Source organism: Kogia breviceps, chromosome 20 (assembly GCF_026419965.1).
Source record: "Kogia breviceps isolate mKogBre1 chromosome 20, mKogBre1 haplotype 1, whole genome shotgun sequence".
Taxonomy (NCBI): Eukaryota; Metazoa; Chordata; class Mammalia; order Artiodactyla; family Physeteridae; genus Kogia; species Kogia breviceps.
The window spans coordinates 30,592,443-30,614,745 of NC_081329.1; the positions used below are offsets into that span (position 1 = coordinate 30,592,443).

A 22,303-nucleotide genomic window follows, 5' to 3' on the forward strand; every position below is an offset into this window, starting at 1 on the left:
TGCCACAGTGGTTTGACTTTTTAAATAGCATTTCACTATATATAGGGGACATTGCCTCAGCTTAGAAAAGCAATTGAGGAAGGATCTATTGCTATAAAACTGAAGAAACCAGAAACATGACTATGTTAAAGGAAATGTAATTAAAATGTGAAGTGGTCAGTTCTTGACAACAAGCAACAAAATTCACTCAAGGTGGTTTAAAACTCACAGGGTTTATTGAGGTATATAGGTAGCTCACAGAATAATTACCTGATCTTCCAAAATATGTCCCAAAACCCCACTGCAGAACTGGAGCATCACGTTGCTGTTGCCTGTGCTGAGTGAGGCCACCAGCTCCATGTCCTCTTCCAACCACATTCCATGCAGGCTCACCTGCTTCCCTTCCCACAGGATGTGGCTCCAAAGTAAAGGCTCACTTTAGAGCATCTGATCGGAAAGAACCTAAAGGACATCGAACACCCTTAACTGCAAAGAGGAATCTGGGAAATGTAGTTTGTAGCTTTCCAGCCTCCACGCTTCAGGAGGACATGCTAGAAAGGATTGAAGGTTGAACAAGCGAGTTTCTGTGTACCTGCGCATAATTAAATCTCACCTTATCAATGAAGAATTTTTGTTCAGTGTTCAAAGCACCAAACTAAAACTAAAGAAATTATATAGAGTAGAACAGGAAATTCCCTGTCAGTCCAGTGGTTAGGACTCAGCCCTTTCACTCAGGGGCCTGGGTTCAGGGAACTAAGATCCTGCAAGCTGCGTGGTACAGCAAAAAAAAAAAACCAGTATCTCAAGAATTCAGAAAATAACAATATATTTTTAAAAATATTTATTTATTTATTTGGCTGCACCACGTCTTAATTGCAGCATGTGGGACCTTTGGTTGCGGCATGTGGGATCCTCAGTTGCAGCATGTGAACTCTTAGTTGTGGCATGAGGCCTAGTTTCCTGACCAGGGATCAAACACAGGCCTTCTGAATTAGGAGCACAGAGTCTTAACCACTGGACCACCAGGGAATTCCCACAATATTTTTTTTGAAACAAACTTTTTTCTGGCCATGTTGTGCAGCTTGTGGGAACTCCCAATAACAGTATTCTAATCATTCCTGGAGAAACTACCATTATGACCCAGCAATCCCACTCCTAGGCATACATCCAGAGAAAACCATAATTCAAAAAGACATATGCACCCCAATGTTCACTGCAGCACTATTTACAATAGCCAAGACATGGAAGCAACCTAAATGTCCACCAACAGAGGAATGGATAAAGAAGATGTGGCACATATATACAATGGAATATTACTCTGCCATTAAAAAGGAACAAAATAGTGCCATTTGCAGAGACGTGGATGGGCCTAGAGACTGTCATACAGAGTGAAGTAAGAAAGAAAAATATCGTATAATATCGCTTATATGTGGAATCTAGAAAAATGCTACAGATGAACTTATTTGCAAAGCAGAAATAGACACATAGATGTAGAGATCAAACATGGATACCAAGGGGGAATGGGTGGGGTGGGATGAATTGGGAGATTGGGATTGACATATATACACTACTATGTATAAAATAGGTAACTAATGAGAACCTGCTATATAGCACAGGGAACTACTCAGTGCTCTGTGGTGACCTAAAAGGGAAGGAAATCTAAAAAAGAGGGGATATATGTATCTGTATAACTGATTCACTTTGCTGTACAGCAGAAACTAACAACATTGTAAAGCAACTGTACTCCAATAAATTTTTAAAAAACACTAATTAAAAGGAAGACTGGTCTGATTAAAAACAAACAAAAACAAAATAACTTGGATAATGGTGAAAAACACATTCCTGGAGAAAATATGCTTTGTGGGTATTTAACATTTTACATTGTCAGTTTTTGTTTTTAGACTCCAAAAATCTCTGAATTTATATTTGAAATTTTCATAAAGTGTCCTCCCTATGTAGACAATTTCAAAGGTGTCATGAAAAAAAAATGTACAGAAACGTTTTCATAAGATGACATTTACTCTCAGAAACTACCTCGTCCGTGTCCCCACACTGATTCAGGGCCGCTGACTCAACAAAGCTCGTAAGAGACTGTTTAGTAAAAAGCATCATGGGGCTTCCCTGGTGGCGCAGTGGTTGAGAGTCCGCCTGCCGATGCAGGGGACGCGGGTTCGTGCGCCGGTCCGGGAAGATCCCACGTGCCGCGGAGCGGCTGGGCCCGTGAGCCGTGGCCGCTGCGCCTGCGCGTCCGGAGCCTGTGCTCCGCAACGGGAGAGGCCACGACAGTGAGAGGCCCGCGTACCACAAAAAAAAAAAAAAAAAAAAAGCATCATGGCAGTTTACTACTTTACACTGAGAAACGTAACAGGCGGACCAAGCAATTGCATCAGCCTAGCCACTTAGCATTTTCTGCCTGAAGTTTAACTAGGTGGCAATTCATTTATCAAAAGGTTGCTTAGTGAGTATGGAATCAGGTGAGGAGGCCCCATGATTCACGTGTATCTTAATTTGGATGATCCTAATGAGGGCCATCTCCTGATGGGTAGCTGAATGCAGAGACCTGGCAGTGCACATTTTCATTGCACTAACACAATGTGGTCTGTGGAGGGGGTGTTAGCTCAAAGTTATTTATCCAGTAATACTTTCACCGTGTGGCTATCTGCACTGCTGGCGCATAAACAGTGGGTGAAACTGCTGGTGCCTTAGCACAAATCAAGGCAGTGGTACTGAGTAGTCATTGTATTCTTCCCTGCCATGCATTCACTGAACAAAGTACTTGATGAATCAGTAATTATATTTTTTATTCACAGTACTCACGGTCTTTTCAGTGTTTTGTGTGACTGAATGGAAGTACGCCTAAACTTTTTGGTTGTCTTGAAGAAAAAGCATTTGTGCAATTGTGTGAGTTGTGGCCCGAACAGGCCACTCTTCTTGGAATGCCCTTTGTACTTGAACAACGGAGTGTTTGTTGCCAATCATAAAATTTGAGCTTTCGAGGGAAAATTTTAATCTACCACAGTCAGCTTGACAGCTTCCTGCTACCTTCTGATGAAATCAAAGTGATGATATTAATGAATTATTAATTCATTATTAATTATTGAATCAGTATAGTTAAATGTATCCACAATTGGTGGATCCATATAGCTCAGTGGGCCAATATTTTCCAAATGACCCATCTATGATATTATCATGAATGCATAAACAATCCATTCACACTACCAGATGTAACAGAACACAAAAAGTATATTGATAGGGTTGCAGATTCCCCACTGCAACTAACCTTTGAGAAACCACCATTTGTCGACTTTTGGTGTAGTATTGAAGAATATCCACAACTTCTTAAAAGACTCCTAAAATACTCCCTTTCTGACTATGTATCTGTGTGTATGATTGGATTTCCTTCATGTACTTCAACCAAAAACGCCATATTCCAACAGACTGAACATAAAGCAGATGGGAGAATCTGGAAATCTATTAAGTCAGATGAAAGAGATTGGCAAAAATGTAAAACTGCCATTTTCCTGGTTGGTTTTTCGGAAAATATAAGTTTCATAAAATGTTATTTTTGTTAACATGTAATGGGTTTCTTTATTAATGAATTAACAAAATTTTAAAAATCTCAAATACAGCAAATAGCACCAGCTTGGACCCACATAAAGGAGATCTGGAGCTAGAGAAGAGAGTAAGACACTACTATGTCTGCCCTCAGGGATCCCAATTTTGAGAGACACCAACAGTATGGTACTCCCCTCAGTGCCCTGAAAATGTTCATTAGCTTGTCGAAGAGGTACTGTTTGGAAACACAGAAGCAGGAGGGATTATCTTCCTGATGGAGTCAGGAAGGGTTCACAAAGGAGCACAAATTTCTTGTTTTGTTTGGCCACGCCACGTGGCATGCGGGATCTTAGCTCCCCGACCAGGGATCGAACCCGTGCCCCCTGCCGTGGAAGCGCGGAGTCCTAACCACTGGACCGCCAGGGAAGTCCCTAGGAGCACAAATTTCGTTACTTACATTCTTCAGTGAGGCCTTCAACTCAATTCTGTAATTAGTTATATCCCAGATATTAACTTATAAATTAGTAAGAGAGTCCAGAAGGTTTCCCTCTGGAAGTTATGTTATAAAAAGCAATGTTTTGTTTTGTTTTTTTTAAAAAAAGCAATGTTTTTCAAATTGGGTTGTAACCCATTAATGGACAAGTCAGTGTGTATCAACAAGCTTTAAAAACAAAAGTATATATAACAGAACTTTCAACTTCACTGAATTTTCTCACCTTTTATTTCTTTCCTTCCACTTGATTTGGCCCACTCTAGCTTTTTTGACTAGCAATTATTGTATTATAATCGACAAGTAACACTGTGTAAGCTTAAGACATACAGTATGATGATTTGATATATATTGTGAAATGACTACCACGTTAAGATTAGTGACCACCAGATCCTTCACCTCACACTTGTGTGTGAGTGTGTGATCTCCCTTAGCAAATTTCTAGTATATAGTACATGCTGTAATTTTTTAAGGTGGAAGGTTAGATAGATCCAAGCTTAGATGATGATTTTTGCCCCAATATAAGCATTTAATGCTATACATTCTATTTTTATTCAGCTCCAAATATTTTCTAATTTCCCTTCTTGAGACATCCTCTTTCAGTCAGGGATTATTTAGAAGTGTATCATTTAATTGCCAAGTGATCGGAGATCTTCCTGTTATTCTCTATTATTATTATTATTTAGTGGTTACTCTAGGAATTATATAATACGTATTCAACTTTTTATGGACTATTTATATCAATATTTTATCACTTCAATTGGCATGTAGAAACCTTACCACGGTATAGGTCTCCTCACCCCCACCATTTATGCTACAGCTGTCTTATATATTACCTATACTTAGATTGAAAACCCCATCAGACAATTTTTTTGCATTCAACCACCAAACACATTTTAAAGAACTCAAGAAGAGTAGTCTATTACATTTACCGAGAGATTTACTATTTTTGTTACTTTTCTTTCATTCCTGATGTTCCAAGTTTCCTTCTGGTATAATTTCCCTTTTGCCTAAAGAAATTTCTTTCAGCAGTTCTTTTAGATTAGTTCTGCTGGTTGCAAATTCTGTTTAGTTTTCCTCAGCTGAGAATGTCTATTTCATCTTCATTCCCGAAAGATGTTTTCGCTGGATACAGAATTCTGAGTTTACAATTCTTTCAGCACTTGAGAAATGTGACTCCCTGTCATTAGAATGGTCGTTCAGCTACATGTCATCTCTCTTTGGCTGCTTGCAAAAGTTGACTTTAGTAATTTGATTTTGATGTGTCTGGCCATGGATGTCTTTGGATTTACCCTATTTGCTCAGCTTCTTGAATCTGTAGGTGTCACCAAACTTGGGATACCTTCAGCCATTACTTCTTCAAACATTTTTTCAGCCCTTCCTCTTCTGTGGGATTCTCAATGCAAGAATGTTAGACCTTTTGTTCTTGTCCCGCAGGTGCCTTTTGTTCTTTTTTATCTCTTTTTCCTTTTTTTCCTCTGTTGGTCAGATTAGATCATTTCTATTAACCTGTCTTCAAGTTCACTGACTTTTTTTCTCTGTCGTCTCCATTCTACCAATTCTACCAATTCTCCATTCTACCAATCCAATGAGTTTTTTGTTTTGGTTATTATATTTCTCAGTTCTAGACATGGGCATTGATTGGAAGGGCTGCAGCCTGTGAATTATTGTGAAGCGATGGGGAGTTACCCGAAACCCACTGGAAAGCTGAAACACCAGATGTGGATGGCTGTGGCTCACGACAGAAACTGAAGACACTGAGAGATGCTGGGGTGCGTGCGTGTGTTTTGTGCGTTCCTACGCAGCGCGGCTCAGCTGGGTGCATTTTTCCGCATTCACCTAGTGTTCTTCCAGGATGAAGTCACGCATAAACAAACGTGGATGTCTAGCACGGGCACTCCCGGGGGCCTGTAAAAGCACAGAGCGCTGGCCCCAGCCCCGGGTCTGGGAGGGAGCCCAGAATTCGCACTTCTGACAAGTTCCCTGGCGCCGTGAAGCGTCGGCATCTGGTCTGAGGACCGCCCTTTGGAAGCACGGCCTTGCGCTGAGCGGGAGCTTTCTGCAGCGTCTAGATCGTACAGGTCCTCTCCGCACCGGCTCCCGCGCCCGGCTGCGCGTCGGGACTAAACACGTCACCGCCGTCAAGCGCCGGCAGAGAAGCAGCCGCCACAGGAGCCGGCCGGGTGCGCCGGGGCTGCTTCCGGGTGCCCTCCGACTCTGGCTTTGCGTTCCGGCGACCGACCTCCGGGTGCGCGGCGGCGGGAGGACCACACCAGGGCTCACCCTCGCGCTGGTCCTGCTGGGCCCGCTTCCGGCCGCGCAGGCGCAGGAGGCCGCGTGCCAGACCGGTAGCGGGGACCGAAGGTAGGGGCGGCGGGGACCGGAGGTGGGGGCGGCGGGGACCGGAGGTGGGGGCGGCGGGCCGGGAGAGGGGGCGGCAGGTAGGGGCGGCGGGCGGTCGCGGGGGTAGCTGGGCCGCGTCCTGCCCGGCTCCCGAGCTGGACTTGCGCCGACGGACACGCCTCCGGGACAGGCTTCAGCTCCTGCCTCTGTTGGTGCCACGCTACCACCGCCTCCTGGTCTGGAATCGTCTGCTGCCCCTTTTAAAAAAGCTGGGTTGGGCTTTCCTGGTGGCGCAGTGGTTGAGAGTCCGCCTGCTAATGCAGGGGACAGGGGTTCGTGCCCCGGTCTGGGAAGATCCCACGTGCCGCGGAGTGGCTGGGCCCGTGAGCCATGGCCGCTGAGCCTGCGCGTCCGGAGCCTGTGCTCTGCAACGGGAGAGGTCACAACAGTGAGAGGCCCGCGTACCGCAAAAAAAAAAAAAAAAAAAAAAAAAAAAGCAGGGTTTAGCCTTGTTCTTTGGTGGCCTTGTCTTCTCCACCCTTGCTTGACCTTTACTATAGAACCTTAAGGCTAAGCAGCCATCCGGAATGTTAAAAATAATTAATGTACCTGTGCTTTGTTGGCAAAATGGAATTCTAACCAAAATTGTATGGGCGGGGTGGCACTAATTCATTTCTTCTCTGGTTGTGTAAAATATTCTGTAGCTGGTTTAATTTGTAGAAGCTTTCAGTGTCGTTTTGCTTATTTCTGGGCGAGAACATTTCCTTAGCCGTACAGCCTCTTCCCTAGCTCTGGGCAACATACTCCAGAAATATGCCTTTAAAAGAAGAAGGAGGGGACTTCCCTGGTGGTCCAGTGGTAGAGAATCCGCCTTACAATGCAGGGGACGTGGGTTCCATTCCTGATCAGGGAACTAAGATCCCACATGCCGCGGGGCAACTAAGCGCGCACGCCACAGCTGGAGAGCCTTCGTGCCGCAAAGTGCAAAGCCCACACGCCCTGGAGCCTGGGCGCCACAACTAGAAGGACGCCTGCGGCCGCAACGAAAGATCCTGCATGCCGCAACTAAGAAGCGATGCAGCCAAAAACAAATTAAGTAAATAATAAATCTTTTAAAAAAATTAAAAAAGACCATCAGGTGATGGAGTGGGTGAATGACTTCTTTAAGAAGTGGGTGGGACTTCCCTGGTGGCACAGTGGTTAAGAATCTGCCTGCCAATGTAGTGGACACAGGTTCAAGCCCTGGTCCGGGAAGATCCCACATGCCGTGGAGTAAGTAAGCCCACGTACCACAATTACTGAGCCCCTGCTCCGCAACAAGGGAAGCCACCGCAATGAGAAGCCCATGCACTGCAACGAAGAGTAGCCCCTGCTTGCCACAACTAGAGAAAGCCCGCGCGCAGCAATGAAAACCCAACGCAGCTAAAAATAAATAAAGTAAATAAAATGATTTTTAAAAAGAAAGACCCCAGTGTAAACCTTCCACATGTACACAGGAAGTGTGTGCAAACCTGAATCACCAGCTGCGGTATAGTCAATCCAGAAGAGCAAAGTAGAGTGTCATGTATCTGCTTCGATAAACCTCAAAAACATAATGCTGGGGCTTCCCTGGTGGCGCAGCGGTTGAGAATCCGCCTGCCGATGCAGGGGACGCGGGTTCGTGCCCCGGTCCGGGAAGATCCCACGTGCCGCGGAGCGGCTGGGCCCGTGAGCCGTGGCCGCCGCGCCTGCGCGTCCGGAGCCTGTGCTCCGCAACGGGAGAGGCCACAGCGGTGAGAGGCCCGCGTACCGCAAAAAAAAACAAACAAACAAACAAACAAAAAACCCATAATGCTGGGCTTTTAAAAAAGCAAGTCATAAGAGGACTTTGTGTCCTGCATCCCCGATACAGAGGGATTCTGCGCCATTTTATATGAGGGACTTGAGCATCCGCAGATGTTGGTATTCGCAGGGGGTCCTGGAACCAACCCCTTGCGGTTACTGAGGGACGAACAGTGCAACACTGCTTGTATCAATATAAAGTTTGAAAACATACGTGTATTAAGTGTCGTTATTCATGTGCACATACTCGTGGTGAGAATAAAAAAGCATGCATGGAAATTATTAAACTTCAGCTTGCACCCCCATGTCACGTGTGTTAACACAGATGTCTGGGCTCCACCCCAAGAGTTTCTGGTGCAGTAGGTGTGGGGCAAGGACTCAAGAACCTGCATTTCTCAGAAGTTCCAGGTGGTGCCGCGGCAGGTACGGGGACCACAGTTTGAGAACTACTGACGTACCAACTTGAAGATGGGGACTGCCTGGGACGGAGCAGAATAGGACTGCGAGGGCTATACCTGGCTTCAGCCGCGTTTGTGATGTGTTATTTCTTTAAGAAGGGACGCAGTACTTCTTGACAGAGCTGGATGGGTGCTCATGATCTTACGTTCTAACTTTGTTTATGCCTGAAACATTTCAGGAAAGAAAAAAGATCCTAGTCGGTGAGGAGAATGGATTGGAAAAGAGAAAGCAGTGGGAAAGTGCGTGGGAAAGCGTTGCAGAAGCCCAGGAAGGTGATGTTTAGACCAGGGCGGGGGAACGGGGGTGGGGGTGTCGGGTGTGAGCAGATTTGGGAGCTTTGCGGGGACAAGTGACTATCGGTGGTGACTGGTTGGTCTAGTGGCCACGGGGAGGGAGGAATCCAGTCACCTGGTTGTGTGCCCGTCACAGAGGAGAACCCTGTGGAGTGGGCATGCCGGTGACCGGAGAGACTGAATTCAGGTATGGATGTTGCAGACCTTGAGGGGCCAGCTGAGCGAAGTGTAGGAGAAAGAGCCAGGCCACAGAAGAGACTTGAAGCGATCGGCGTGTACACAGCCGCCAGAGCCACGTGTGGGGATGCGACGGTGTGGAAGGTGTGGAATGGAAGGGGGGCCCACGACATCCAGAGGGATGCCGTCACCTAAGGTGGGCTGGCTGGCTGCTCCCTGCCACCCGTTCTTGTACGGCCTGTGAGCTGAGGGTGCTTTTCACTTTTTTAAATGTTGGGGGGGAAATCAAAAGAACGTGTGGCACGTGAAATTCGAATCTCAGCTTCCGTGAGCACAGTTTTGTTGGGGCACAGTCATGCTTGCTCACTTGGGTAGCATGGCCTGGCTGCTGCTGACAGCCAAGATGAAATAACTCTGACAGTTACCTCCTCACCCCGCACGTCACAGTGCCGTGGCCGCTCGACTCCCGCTTCGGCCCCTAAACCTGAACACCTACCGTCTGAGCCTTTACGGAAAAAAGTTCTCTGGTCCCTGACCTCAGGTCTAAGTTGACACACTCTTGGTCACTTGAAATGCTACAGAGGAGAGATGGCCATGGTTTTGCCCATTTCTTTAAGGTCACCTTCTAAGAATCAGGCGTCAGTGGAAGAAGCTCAGGAGACCGTGAGGCCCGAGTGGTGACCGTCGTCGTCATCATGTCCACAGGAGTCCCGGAAGATGCCCGGAGGGAGAGAGGTGGCGAGAAAGATGTGGGCCCGGAATCTCGATGAGGGAGGTGAGCAGACAGCCCCCTGCAGCATTGCTGGGCATTGCTGACAGGACTCACGTGGCGTCGTCTCGAGAAAGGAGCTGTGAAATGAGGCTGGAGCAGTCGAGTGGAGCCAGGGTCTCTCGAGCACGTCGTCATGAGCAAAGCAGCGTGTTCTCTTCTCCTTAGCAAGAGCACACTGACCCGTAGAGGAGTCCATCACTGCTAAAATTCCCTGCTCAGCAGAAGAGTCACCCCTGACCCTCCACCTGCAGCCTTGTCGCTGGAAGAGTACAGTTGTCACTCACTGAGAGTGTGAACACTGAAAACAGCAGATCTGAGGGGAAGAGTTGAGTTTGGGAAGTATTTTTATTATATTTTAATGTTGAGATTTTATATATACGTAAAAATACATACCTTGTCTTCTTTATCCATTCCTCTGTCGATGGACACTTAGGTTGCTTCCAATGTCTATTTATATGGTAAATAGAGCTGCAGTCAGCATTGGGGTGCATGTAACTTTTCAAATTAGTGGAGTTTTTTCTTTTTTCTGGATATATACCCACCAGTGGGATTGCTGGATCATAGGGTAGTTCAAATTTTAGTCTTTTGAGGGACCTTCACACTGTTCTCCATAGTGGCTGCACCAATTTACATTCCCACCAACAGTGCAGGAGGGTTCCCTTTTCTCCACACCCTCTCCAGCATTTATTATCTCTTGTCTTTTTGATGATAGCCATTCTGACAGGCGTGAGGTGATATCTCATTATGGTTTTAATTTGCATGTCTCTGATGATTAGCAATGCTGAGCATCTTTTCATATGTTGGCCATTCACATTGTCTTTGGAAAAATGTCTACTCAGGTTTTCTGATCACTCAGCCATAAGAAAGAATGAAATTCTGCTATTTGTAACAACATGGATGGACCTAGAGAGTATTATGCTTAGTGAAATAAGTCAGAGAAAGACTTAATACCGTATGATGTCACTTATATGTGGAATCTAAAAATAAAACCAACACATGTATATAGCAAAACAGAAACAGATATAGAGAACAAACCAATGGTTACCAGTGGGGAGAGGGAAGAGAGGGGGCAAGATAGAGGTATGGGATTAAGAGTTACAAACTCCTGTGTATAGAATAGGTAAGCAACAAGGATAATTGTATGGCACAGGGAATACAGCCATTATTTTGTAATACAGTAAGTCCCCTACATACGAACCTTCAAGTTGCGAGCTTTCAAAGGTGCGAACCTACGTTCCATCAGCGTCAGTCATGAGGGAAATGGCAGCCTGCCCTCCGTCCCCTATTGCTGACGACCCTTCAGCTCTGCCATCTCCCTCCTGCTCTCCGTCCTGCTGTCAGTAGCTCTTCTCGCCTGCTCCCTCGATGCCAGCCCCTGTGTGCCGGCTGTTGGACTGTACTACTGGCTTTTCAAGGTACTGTACTGTGAGATTAAAAATGTTTTGTTTTTTTGTGTTTGTTTTCTTATGTATCATCTGTGTGAAAAGTATTATAAACCTGTTACAGCGCAGCACTATATAGCCGATTGTGTCAGTTGGGTACCTAGGCTAACTTCGTCGCACTTGCGAACACGCTCTTGGAATGGAACTCGTTCGTAGGTAGTGGACATGCTGTAGCTTTAGATGGATTATAATCTAGAAAAACACTGAATCATCATGTTGTACACCTGAAACTAATACAATATTGTAAATCAACTGTAATTCAATTAAAAAATTAGGTTGAGATATAATTTACAGGCTATAGATTTGCTATTTTAAAGTGTACAGTTAGTGATTTTTAGTATATTCACAAGGTTATGCAACCGTCACCACTAATTCCAGAACATTTTCATCCCAAAAGAAATCCTGTCACATCAACAGCCTCTCCCCATGTCCGCCTCCACCCAGGCCCTGGCAACCACTGATCTACTAGCTGTCTCTGGACTTCCCTGTTCTGGAGCTTTATATAAATGGAATCATATGCTATTTCCCTTAGTTAATCTTCCTGAGAATAATGTTTTCATCGCGTGTTGCAGCACGTATTCGTGCTTTATTCCTTTTAGTGGCTGAATACTATGTCATTGTGTGGACACGTCACGCTCTGTTTCTCCAGGCATCATGTGATGGACATTTAGGTTGCTTTCACTATTTGGCTGTTATGAATAATGCTGCTGTGAACACTCATGTACAAGTGTTGGCATGAATGTATGTTTTCAGTTCTCTTGGGTAGATACTGAGCAGTAGATTTTGTGGTGACTCTGTGTTCAACCTTTGCGGACTTCCAGACTGTTTTCCACAGTGGCTGCTCCATTTTACATCGTCACCAGCAATGTACGAGGGTTTCCCGTCCACACGTGGTACCACCTGGCTGTTTGATTATAGCCATCCTAGCGGGTGTGAGGTGGGATCTCGTCGTTTTGGTGTGCGTTTCCCTGCTGACGATTAAAGTTGAGCATCTTTTCATGTGCCTGTTGGCCATCTGTATATCTTCTTTGGAGAAATGTCTGCTCAAGTCCTTTGCCCATTTTTAAATTGAGTTCTTTGTCTTTTTATTGTGGAGGAGACATATTATTTTTGAGTTGTCCACCAAGACTCCAAGTAGAGGTGTCAGGAAAGCAGGTGTGGAGTTCTGGGGAGGCTGGGATTGGGCTTCACGCCTGGAGCTCAGCGGATGGGCATGGAGATCTCCCCACCCCGGGAACAAGGGCGGGGCCGGGTCCCAGCCCTTGGGAGGCTGAGTAGATACTGAGTATCTATCTACTCAGTGCGTATCTACTGGGAGCCGAGTGCAGAGCATTTTCAGGAGGAGGGAGGGAGTGGTCAGCCAGGCCGGGTGCTGCCGAGGGGCCAGGCCTGCACGTTGGCTGTTGAGCTTTGGCACGGGGTCTGTGCCGTCACTAGTGTCCCGTGTGCCCCCGTGCTGCGGTTAAGCCGGCACGCGGTGGTACAGCCACACCGCCTGTCGGGGTAGTGATGCTCCCTGCGGGTGGCAACCAGCGTCCACCCTAGGCAGCCTGAGTGTCCCGCTCCCGATGTCCAGGTCCCTCCCCACCCTCCACCGAGGCAACCGGGTGGTAACGCCTGCCTCCGCCCCGGGCCTCGCACCTGCTCCCGGGCGGGAGCCCATTGGATGGCGAGCGCCCGTGCCTCGTGGTGGCTGCTCACCAGCGCGCCCGCCCGTCTCAGCCCCGTCGTGTCGCCCTGCGTTCTCATCAGCGCTCGTTCTGGATTCCTGCCGGGGCCTCCCACCCTGGGGCACCTTTCACACCTCTGCTTCTTAAAAATAATCAGGGGGCTTTTGAGTACCTTGCAAGGAACATCCCGACCCCAGCTTCTCTCCCGTCCGCCTCCTGCCCCAGCCCCGCTGGACTGACACAGCCACAGTTGGCTTTCATCTTACTAACTGCTCAGTGCGTATCTACTCAGCGCAGACAGCTGCAGGGAGACAGAGACCAAGTCAGAGCCAAGCCTCCCTTCCGCTCGAAGCTGTAGTAGAAAGCAGCGATTCTGGGAGGAGCTGGCATCGAGAGTTTGGTACAAGGCCGCTCTCAAACCCTCTCTGACCCTCGCAGTGACCCTGAGGCCCAGGAGGCCGTGTCGCCCTCAGTCTTTCCTGAAATAAGATGGATGGACCGTGACTACTCCCCGTTTCGCTGTCTGTTTTAGGAGCTCGCAGGAGCCGGCGCCATGGAGACGCGGCCCCAGGAGGGCAGGAAAGGGCCCGCGCCCAGGGACGTGCCCCCAGTGGTGGGGCTGCTGCTCTCCATGGCCCTCATGAACGCCCTCCTCTACCTCTGCCTCGACCGGCTCTTCATCTCGCCCCGGCGCTCCACGGAGGACCCCACACGCTGCCCCTACGGCCACTTCCGGATGGGGCCGATGAGCAACTGCTCCCCGTGGCTGTCCTGCGAGCAGCTGAGGACGGAAGTGAGGCAGGTGAAGCGCGTCGGGGAAGGAGCCGTGAAGAGAGTGAGTCCCTGGCTCACCGCCCGGGGGGGGGGGGGGGCGGGCGGCCCAGCGGGAGGGGGGCTGGCGTCGTGGGCCGGAAGCCACGAGCCCAGCCGCCGGTCCCTCCAGCTGGGACATTATCCTAGTCGAGGGAGGCGAAGGAGGAAGCGGCTAGATGCACCAAGGAGCCCTCGGCTTCATCGTTGATAGTAATAGAAAACTAGAAGTAATAACTACAGGGCGGTGGTTAAGTTACGGTCCGACCACTTGTGGAATATTCTACAGCCAGTAAGTGTAGTTAGGAACCCTGTGCGGCAACATGCAAAAGCTCTCGTTATGATAAGTAGAAAAGCAAAAGAGAAAATTGTGCGATACGCTGTTTTCCTCTGCAAGATTATATATGTAGAAAAACGTAAAAATGATAGAAAGTGTGTTACGGGGAAGGAAGATTTGGGGCAGTATTTTTCGTTCTTGTTTTTCAAACTCTATGGTGGTATTATATCGATTAAAAAAAAAATTTATTTTAAAAAGAGAAAGCAAAGGGGTGAATTCCGTTCTCGCACAGAAGCTTCCGGAGCCCAGTCTCATGGACTGCATTTCCGCAGTGGTTGCACTGAGACAGGGTGACTCCAGAAGCCAGTGAAGGGTGTTGAACAGGACAGACCCTCTGTGAGGACGCAGCGAGCGACGGCAGGGCTGCAGCTGGACAGACAGCTGCATCCCTGAGTGGGAAAGGGATTCACCTTGAAGGAGGGAGTCGGGGGAGAAGGGAGGGGAATTAATGTGAGGCGAAACCATGAAGCCAGGTGACGAGAAGGTAACAGGTTTCTTCAGATTCGCCCGCTCGTTGTAGTGGGTGCTGGGGACGCAGCAGTGGACGGAACAAAGGCCCTCGAAGCCGGCTGGGGAGTCAGACAGTCAAGAAGACAAGAAACGGGAGCGTAGGAAGCTGTGTTCGTGACGTGCTCTGAGCCAGTGGCGCAAGGAAAGAGCCGCGAGCTTGTTACTCCAGGTGGTCAGAATGGTGTGGGTATTTGGGGACAACGATCCCGCAAGAAAGATGGGGACCAGCCGACGCCCCTGGGTGGAATGTGCCTGGTTGGCCGGGGACCAGAGGCAGGGTGCAAGGAAGGCGTCAGAGGTGAGGGTCCCCCGGGGCTGCTGGCCTCGGGCACCACCGCAGCGTGAGCGGAGGGGAGGACTGCCGGCCTGTGTGCAGAGCAGACCCGGCCGGGCTCGCGGGGAGCTTGGTGACAGGTGGCTACAGCTCGACACGAGTGTCAGCCCCGGACGTGGCGAGAAATCAGTGGGTTCTGGTTGTATCTTAAAGGCGGGGGCAGTAGAACGTCCCAGTAGGCTGGACGTGGGGCGTAAGGGAGGGGATGATGGAGGCGCCCAGCTGGGGCAGCAGGGAGGACAGGGTCTGCGTCACCTGCCCGGGGAGGCCCCGTGTGTGCGTGAGGTGACCATCCTGAGCCCTTTGGGTGGCCAGGCAGGGACACGGGCAGTTGGGTGTACGAGTCTGGCACTCGGGGGGCGGGGATGTAGATTTGGGGGGTGTTGACAGCATTGCGCTAAGAAGTCACCAGGAAGGGGAGTAGTAGGGGACTCACAGCCAGTTAATTTGTGCCTCCTGCAGAGAGGGGCCCTGAGGGCTGCCCGCTTGCTTCCACGCTGTTGTGCTCGCTCAGAGCGTTTTGGGAATTTTTTTTGGAATTGCTTTTTACCCTGAAGGATGTTTTTGAGTAGCTTTGACGGTGGCAGATTATTGTTTGAGGACAGATTTGATTTTACGGAACCTCGCAGATGTCACCCAGCCCACTAGATTCAACAGCGTGGAATGTGGTTGGTTTGTTAAGGTGAAGGGCTGTTACACTGAGACTTTGTTTCTTTGGCTGAAACTTGCCCTTGGGGCACAGGTGTTCTGAGCGCGGGGGTGTCAGCTCCACGGGGAGCCCCATCTGTCCTGCCCCGTTGGGACCCCGGGGCCTGCGCATGCTCCGGCCCAGGGCGGTCCCCTGACCCTCCGGGTAGGCACCTAGCCCAGCAATCCTGCTGCGGCCACCCCGCCTACGTGGGCGTCCCTCCTCTCTGGCACCCGTTCTGGGGGCATAGTTTCTCAACAGGAATTTCTGTGACCAAAGTTCCTGACGTCCCTGTCTGACCTCCACCCCCGCCCCTCTGGTGCCCTGGCTTCAGTAACCCCTCGGGGCCTCTGTGGGCGGATCCCACCACCTCTCCCTCTCTGACCCTCCCGCCTGTCTGCATCCCAGCTCCCCCGGCAGCAGATTCTGCGGCTGTGTCCTGTCACCCTGGCACAGACACTGGCAACATCTCCCTGCATCTCTGTCTCCATCCTGCCTGGAGGGAAAGCCCCACACCCGGCTGAGGCCAGCTCTGTATCTGCACTTGGGCAGCGGCCCCGGAGGCAGAGAGGAACGCCACAGCCCTGTCATCCAGGCACGACCACGGACCTCAGCACAGCCCAGGGGTCAGGCTCCTTTCCCGTAGTAACTTCTCCCTCCCATTCTCTGACACACACGCTTCCTTAACAACCCCCTCGTTGTTCCTTAGACGCTTCCTTAGCTGGTGATCTTGCTACTAAGGTGTTAGGAAAACAGAAGCCACCCCGAGGGCCCGTCCTCATCTGCCCACCCGACCTACAAACCTTCCAGCTCCGGGCTCGTCCCCGACTGCTCACAGGTTCCCTTTAAATGACTCCCCCTCCCCAACATCCTCGCTCTTCCCCACTCTGAGGATGTCTCTACTGGCTACACACAAACGCTCGTGCTTTCAGATAAATATGGCTTCTTAATAGAAATTATCCATAGTGAACTTTCTCAAATTCGGGTTCTTGAGAAGTTCTTGAAAGATTTCTCTTTTGAATAAACAGTCAACAGCAGTTAGAGGGTTTTTCCATTAAGGAACCTCCCTTCTCAGGACCAGAATAAATCTTCACAGTCCTCTAGCCCACCTCCATTTGAAATAATAGTTTTTAGTTCTTTTAAAAAATGTTTTAAAATATAAAAATAAGATATATTCATTCTGGAAAAGTTATACCAAAAGGTATGAAGGGGAAAAAAAGCATATAAAGAGAAGAGCAAAAACCCTTTGATTTCTATGTAATTTTGCCTCGTTTTATGCAGTTAGAACAATGGTATAAAAACACTTTGTATCCTTTTCATTTGCAACGTTACTTTTATCTGTGAAAACCCTATCAGCATCTGCATTTTGCTGAGCCCTGTAACCTTCCTTGAGTGGTCCTGCATAACCGGACTGCTCCCCGAGTTTTGATGGATGGATAGCTTCCAGTTATGCTTTTATAAATAATGCCAGATTTTTATTCTTAGAGCTATTTAGGTATTTCAGATTGTTGCCTTAGATAGATTGTAGATTTTAATGTTAGAGGCTCTTAATAAATATGCCCCAAGTTGCTTTCGTAAGCTTTATTTTAACAACGAAGAAGAGGGAGCCAGAGGGACACAGCCCACGGGGTCAGGAGCCACCTGGTTCAGTGGAGTCCTGACCTGGATCCTGTTTTCTCTTCTGCAGCCTTCTGCCTTCCGTTTGGGGACTCTAGCAGAAGACCAGTGGTTCTTATTTCTTTTTTTGTAAATACCACTTTATTTATTTATCTATTTATTTATCTGTGTATGTATGTATGTATGTATCTATCTATCTATCTAAGCCGCACAGCTCACGGGATCTTAGTTCCCTGACCAGGGATTGAACCCAGGCCCATGACAGTGAAAGCGCAGAGTCCTAACCACTGGACCGCCAGGGAATTCCCCTGTGGTTCTTCTTTGCCAGCTGATAGAAATGGGAGTGCAAGGCCGTGCGGTACAGCGGCTCCTCTGCCGACTGTGTGCCAGGACAGCAGGTCCAGTTTGTGCCACTTCAGCTCCTGCTGTTACAGCTGAAGTCACAGAAAACCGCGGACCGTGTCAAAATGTGCTCCTTACGTGGAGTCGCTCCTGTCTGTGGTTTTGATCTGACACCTTTTAAGACGAATGATGGCGCTGTGTGCGATGGGCTGGCGGGGCTCGGTCCCCGTGTGGGGCTTTCCAGCCCTCCGCTCACCACTCGTCGAGCCTTCTCCCGCCCCGCCCCCGCTTCGTGCTGCCCTGCTTTGGTCTGTCCGCTACCCCCTGCCTTTGTTCATGCCGTCCCTTCTCCTGGGAGTGCCCCCCATTCTCCACAGCTGGCCTGCGAGCCCCATCGTCCCGCAGACCAGCTCCCGGGACATTACCGCGGGCTCTCCAGACAGCGCTCAGCACCCGGACCCGCTGCCCGGCCTCCTCCGCGCTGGGCCTTCGCCCCGACAAGGTGTTTGCCTCGCCCGGCGTCTGGTCCTGCTTATGAGCAAGTCTTTGGAACAGTCTGTGCCTCGCTAATGTCTGTGTCCCCTGCGCCACGTCTGACACTGAGAGGCGTTTGCCGTGTTGCTTCCCGGCTCGCCAGCTGGCAAGGGTTCCAGGTTGACGCTCTCTGTGGCTGTGTTCCAGGTGTTTCTGTCCGAGTGGAAGGAACGCAAGGTGGCTCTGTCGCGGCTCACCCGGCTGGAGGTAAGAGACGACTTCCTGCACGGACTGCGGATGCTGAAGTCGTTGCAGAGTGAGCACGTTGTCACGCTGCTGGGCTACTGTGAGGATGACAACAGCATCCTCACCGAGTACCACCCCTTAGGCCCCCTGAGCAGCCTGGAGGCGACGCTGAACCTCTCCAAGTACCGGAGCACGAACACATGGCAGCACAGGCTGCAGCTGGCCCTGGGCTACGTGGCCATCATCGACTTCCTGCACCGCAGCCCCCTGGGCACGCTGGTCATGTGCGACTCCAGCGACCTGCCCAAGACGCTGTCCCAGTACCTGCTGACCGCCAACTTCAGTATCGTGCTCAACGACCTGGACGCCCTGCCCCTGGTGAACCGCAGCACCGGGGCCCTGGTGAAGTGCGGCCACCGGGAGCTTCGCGGGGACTTCGTGGCCCCAGAGCAGCTGTGGCCCTACGGAGAGGACGTGCCTTTTCACGACGACCTCATGCCCGCCTATGACGAGAAGATCGACATCTGGAAGATTCCAGACGTCTCCAGTTTCCTTCTGGGGCACGTAGAAGGGAGCGACATGGTCCGATTCCACTTGTTTGATATTCACAAGGCGTGTAAGAGCCAGACGCCTGCAGAGAGACCCACCGCTCAGGACGTGCTGGACACTTACCAGAAGGTTTTGCATCTCCTCAGAGACACCGCGACGTCTCAGACAAGGGAGATGCTGTAAAGACCAGTGCAGCCGGTGAGGCATGGGAGTCAGGGATGGGATGGAAGAGTCACGGTGGTTCCGCTCTGATGGTGAGGTTTTTGCTGCTTTGACCCGTGGTTCTTCCGTCCGCGTGCACAAGTGAGCGGCTCCCTATCCTGGTCGCCTGGCAGGAGTTACTAAGCCAGAGCAAACCGGGCTTGATGGGAGCCTGGCTTCAGGCGAAGGCGCAGAGAAGCAGCGAGTCTGGCCGGTATCTGAAGGAAGTAACGAAAATGGAGCTACAGAGAGGCTTCCCGAACACCTAAATGTGTAAGCTCGTAAGAAACGTGTGTAGAGAGGTTTTTAAATTGCAGTGTACAGAGGAAACAAGCAGTAGCACTCGCTTTTTTAGGTATTTGCGGTGTATTTCACTGGTACTGATGAGGCATCTCTACCGTTTCAAATGATTGCTCTGTGAAGTTCCTGTGCCGTTCCCTTCCCAGCGAGCTTGCACGCTCTTTGAAATTTTGAGTGGATAAGGCACATTTAAAATATCAAGTACGATGGAGATTATGCTTGTGAAATTCCTATTTACCTTCCAGCTGGATTTTCTGGGTCCAAAGCTAATTATTGTGAACATGTTATATCAACAGTATCTGTCACTCATTACTGGATGGCGTCAGGCCCTCCCACTTGAGTCACATGATTGAATCCTTCAAGCAGCAGCTCTTCCCTTGGTCACCGTCATCCTTGTTTGCAGGGGACGATGGGCCTGGTGCAAGTCATCAGCAGCAGTAAGGGGTTAAAGCTGGCACTGAGGGGCAGAGACGCTGAGCAGCCGACCGCCTGCCCCTGGCTCGCACAGGCCTCACCGTCACTGGAGCCACAGGGAGCTGGGCCCCGACCCACGGGCTCTGACTCAGTCTGTCTGGCTGGAGTCCGAGAGTTCGCATTTCTCACTGGTTTCCAGGTGATGCTGGTGGTGCCAGTCTGGGGACCACATTTCGAGAAACGCTGTCCTTAACTGTCAGGGAGGGCAACCCAGACAGCAGGATAGGGAGAATTGTCAGTGTTATCCGTATTCTACTGCCTGTGGTTGATCGGGTCCTGTGGGTCCTATGGTTCGTCAGAGAATACGCTTGCCCCGAGTATATTAACTGCTACTCTTTGTTATAAAAATGCTGCCAGAACCCACCAGGATGGCTGTCATCAGAAGGATGGACAATAACAAGTGTTGGTGAGGATGCAGAGAACCGGAACCATCGTACACTGCTGGTGGGAACGTCACGTGTTCCGGCTGCCTTGGAAAACAGTCTGGCAGTTCCTCAAAAAGTTAAAAATAGAGCTACCAGGACCCAGCAGTTCCACTCCCCAGTATTTACCTGAGAGAATGGAAAACATGGCCGTAAAAGAACTTGTACGTGAACGTTCATGGCAGCATTATTCGTGATAGACAAAAGATGAAAATAACCCAAATGTCCATCCACTGGTGAATAGATAAAGAAAACGAAGGAAGTGTGGTCCATCCATTCAGTGAGGTGTCGTTCAGCCATAAAAAGGAAAGAAGTACTGATACTTGCTCCGACATGGGTGAATATGCTACGTGAAAGCAGCTGTCCCAAAAGACCACATTTGTATGGTTCCGTTTATATGAAATGTCCAGAATCGACAAACCCATAGACGTAGAAAGTAAGTTAGTAGTTTCTAGCAGCCGGCAGGGGCTTGGGGTTGAAGAATGGGGAGTGCTTGCTTATGGGTACAGGGTTTCTTTGGGGGTGACGAAAATGTCCAGAAATTATGCAGTGGTGATGGTTGCACAGCTCTGAACATACTAAGTAACACTGAATTGTACAAAAAGGGAAAATTCTATGGTATGTGAATTACATCTCAATAAAGCTGGAAGCCCCCCCACCTCTGCCACAAGACCATGTACCTTTTAGGACCCTTTTCACTTGACGTAGTAGTTACTGTGTGGAATTGCCGATTTGAAATTACCCTATTCGTGTTGTCATTCTGGTTTGAGGGTTTTCTTGGTTTGGGGACTTTGCATTGGGAGCAAAACTTTGTTTCAAATGAATTTGTTTTTAAATACTGATGATAGAGAGCTAAAATGAACAGCATGGTGTGGGGGAGGGGACGCTGTCAGCATCCGAAGACCCGAGTTATAGTCCCAGCTCTGTCTCTGACTCACGTGTGGCCTGAGACAAACCCATTTCTAAATGGGAGAGTTGGTGAGAGGCATTTCCAACTTCTGCTCCGCCTCTGAGTTCTCCCTGATGCTTTCTCATTGCCATTGCCAGACACCAAACCGGCCCTGGCCCTTCAGGTTCAATCTTCAGTACCAACAGAACTGCAAAATCGTAAGAGGAACTTACATTCTCACTAAAACCTAGGTGAGTTCATTGCCCACATATTCAGCAAAAGTATAATCAGGAGGGGCTTCCCTGGTGGCGCAGTGGTTAAGAATCCACCTGCCAATGCAGGGGACACCGGTTCAAGCCCTGGTCCGGGAAGATCCCACATGCCACAGAGCAACTAAGCAACTAGAAGAAGCCCATGCGCAGCAATGAAGACCCAACACAGCCAAAAATAAAAAATAAATAAATAAATTAAAAAAAAAAAAAAAAGTATAATCAGGAGAAGAGGCAGATGAGGTGAGCCATTCTCAAAGGACAGCCCGGGACTTCGTGGTCCCTGTACTAACCTTATTCCAAGAATTTTTAAAAATAAATCACCACGGGGACATCACTGGAGGTCCAGTGGTTAAGACTCTTCACTTCCACTGCAAGGGGCAAGGGTTTGATCCCTGGTCAGGGAACTAAGATCCCGCATGCCGTGTGGTGTGGCAAAAAAAAAAGAAAAAAATCATCACTACCATGTGGTTTACAGTGTGCTTTCTCTTTATCTCATATGATGCTACAAACACTCCAAGCTTCAGAGGGCCTCTAGGGATTGTAAATCGTTCAGCAGAGACAGGATATATGAGTGTTCTTAAAACGAGGCACATGAGGTGGGAGTGGGGTGGAAAGCTTAGCTCACGCAGGATGTGTTAAAGAGGTCCTCTATGTATCCACCCCCCCCCATTACTTTAAAAATAAATGTTGCTCAGTTTCAGTAATCACTATTCTCATATGACTTTTAATCATTTAACACAGGGGTCCCCAACCCTGGGGCCACAGGCCAGTACCAGTCTGTGGCCTGTTAGGAAGTGGGCCGCACAGCAGGAGGTGAGCGGCGGGCGAGTGAGCGAA

At 49.3% G+C, this 22,303-nt stretch overlaps 1 protein-coding gene across 13 annotated transcripts; it reads left to right on the top strand.

The window, feature by feature from the left end:
- The first annotated feature begins 3,555 nt into the window (after nt 1–3,555).
- POMK (protein O-mannose kinase) lies at nt 3,556–22,170 on the top strand. 13 transcript variants are annotated; one of them, XM_067022508.1, is made up of 6 exons: nt 8,824–8,919; nt 9,143–9,261; nt 9,735–9,892; nt 13,534–13,836; nt 17,368–17,426; nt 18,321–22,170. In XM_067022508.1, exons 3-6 carry the CDS (start codon nt 9,835–9,837, stop codon nt 19,089–19,091), a joined length of 1,191 nt encoding a protein of 396 aa, XP_066878609.1. In that variant the 5' UTR covers nt 8,824–8,919; nt 9,143–9,261; nt 9,735–9,834; the 3' UTR covers nt 19,092–22,170. The 13 variants fall into 13 exon arrangements, with proteins under 13 accessions (XP_066878608.1, XP_066878613.1, XP_066878614.1 ...); XM_067022507.1 differs by lacking the exons at nt 8,824–8,919; nt 9,143–9,261 and adding an exon at nt 3,556–6,388; XM_067022514.1 differs by lacking the exon at nt 17,368–17,426 and having other exon boundaries at nt 8,826–8,919; nt 9,735–11,304.
- The last annotated feature ends 133 nt before the right edge of the window (nt 22,171–22,303 follow it).

What these genes read in the sequence shown, in the direction of transcription:
- POMK (XM_067022506.1), top strand. Translation starts at nt 8,857, where the DNA reads ATGGATTGGAAAAGAGAAAGCAGTGGGAAAGTGCGTGGGAAAGCGTTG. An exon ending in CGTTGCAGAAGCCCAGGAAG is followed by an intron (nt 8,920 to 9,822) that starts GTGATGTTTAGA and finishes TCATGTCCACAG; the next exon opens with GAGTCCCGGAAGATGCCCGG. An exon ending in CCGGAATCTCGATGAGGGAG is followed by an intron (nt 9,893 to 13,533) that starts GTGAGCAGACAG and finishes TGTCTGTTTTAG; the next exon opens with GAGCTCGCAGGAGCCGGCGC.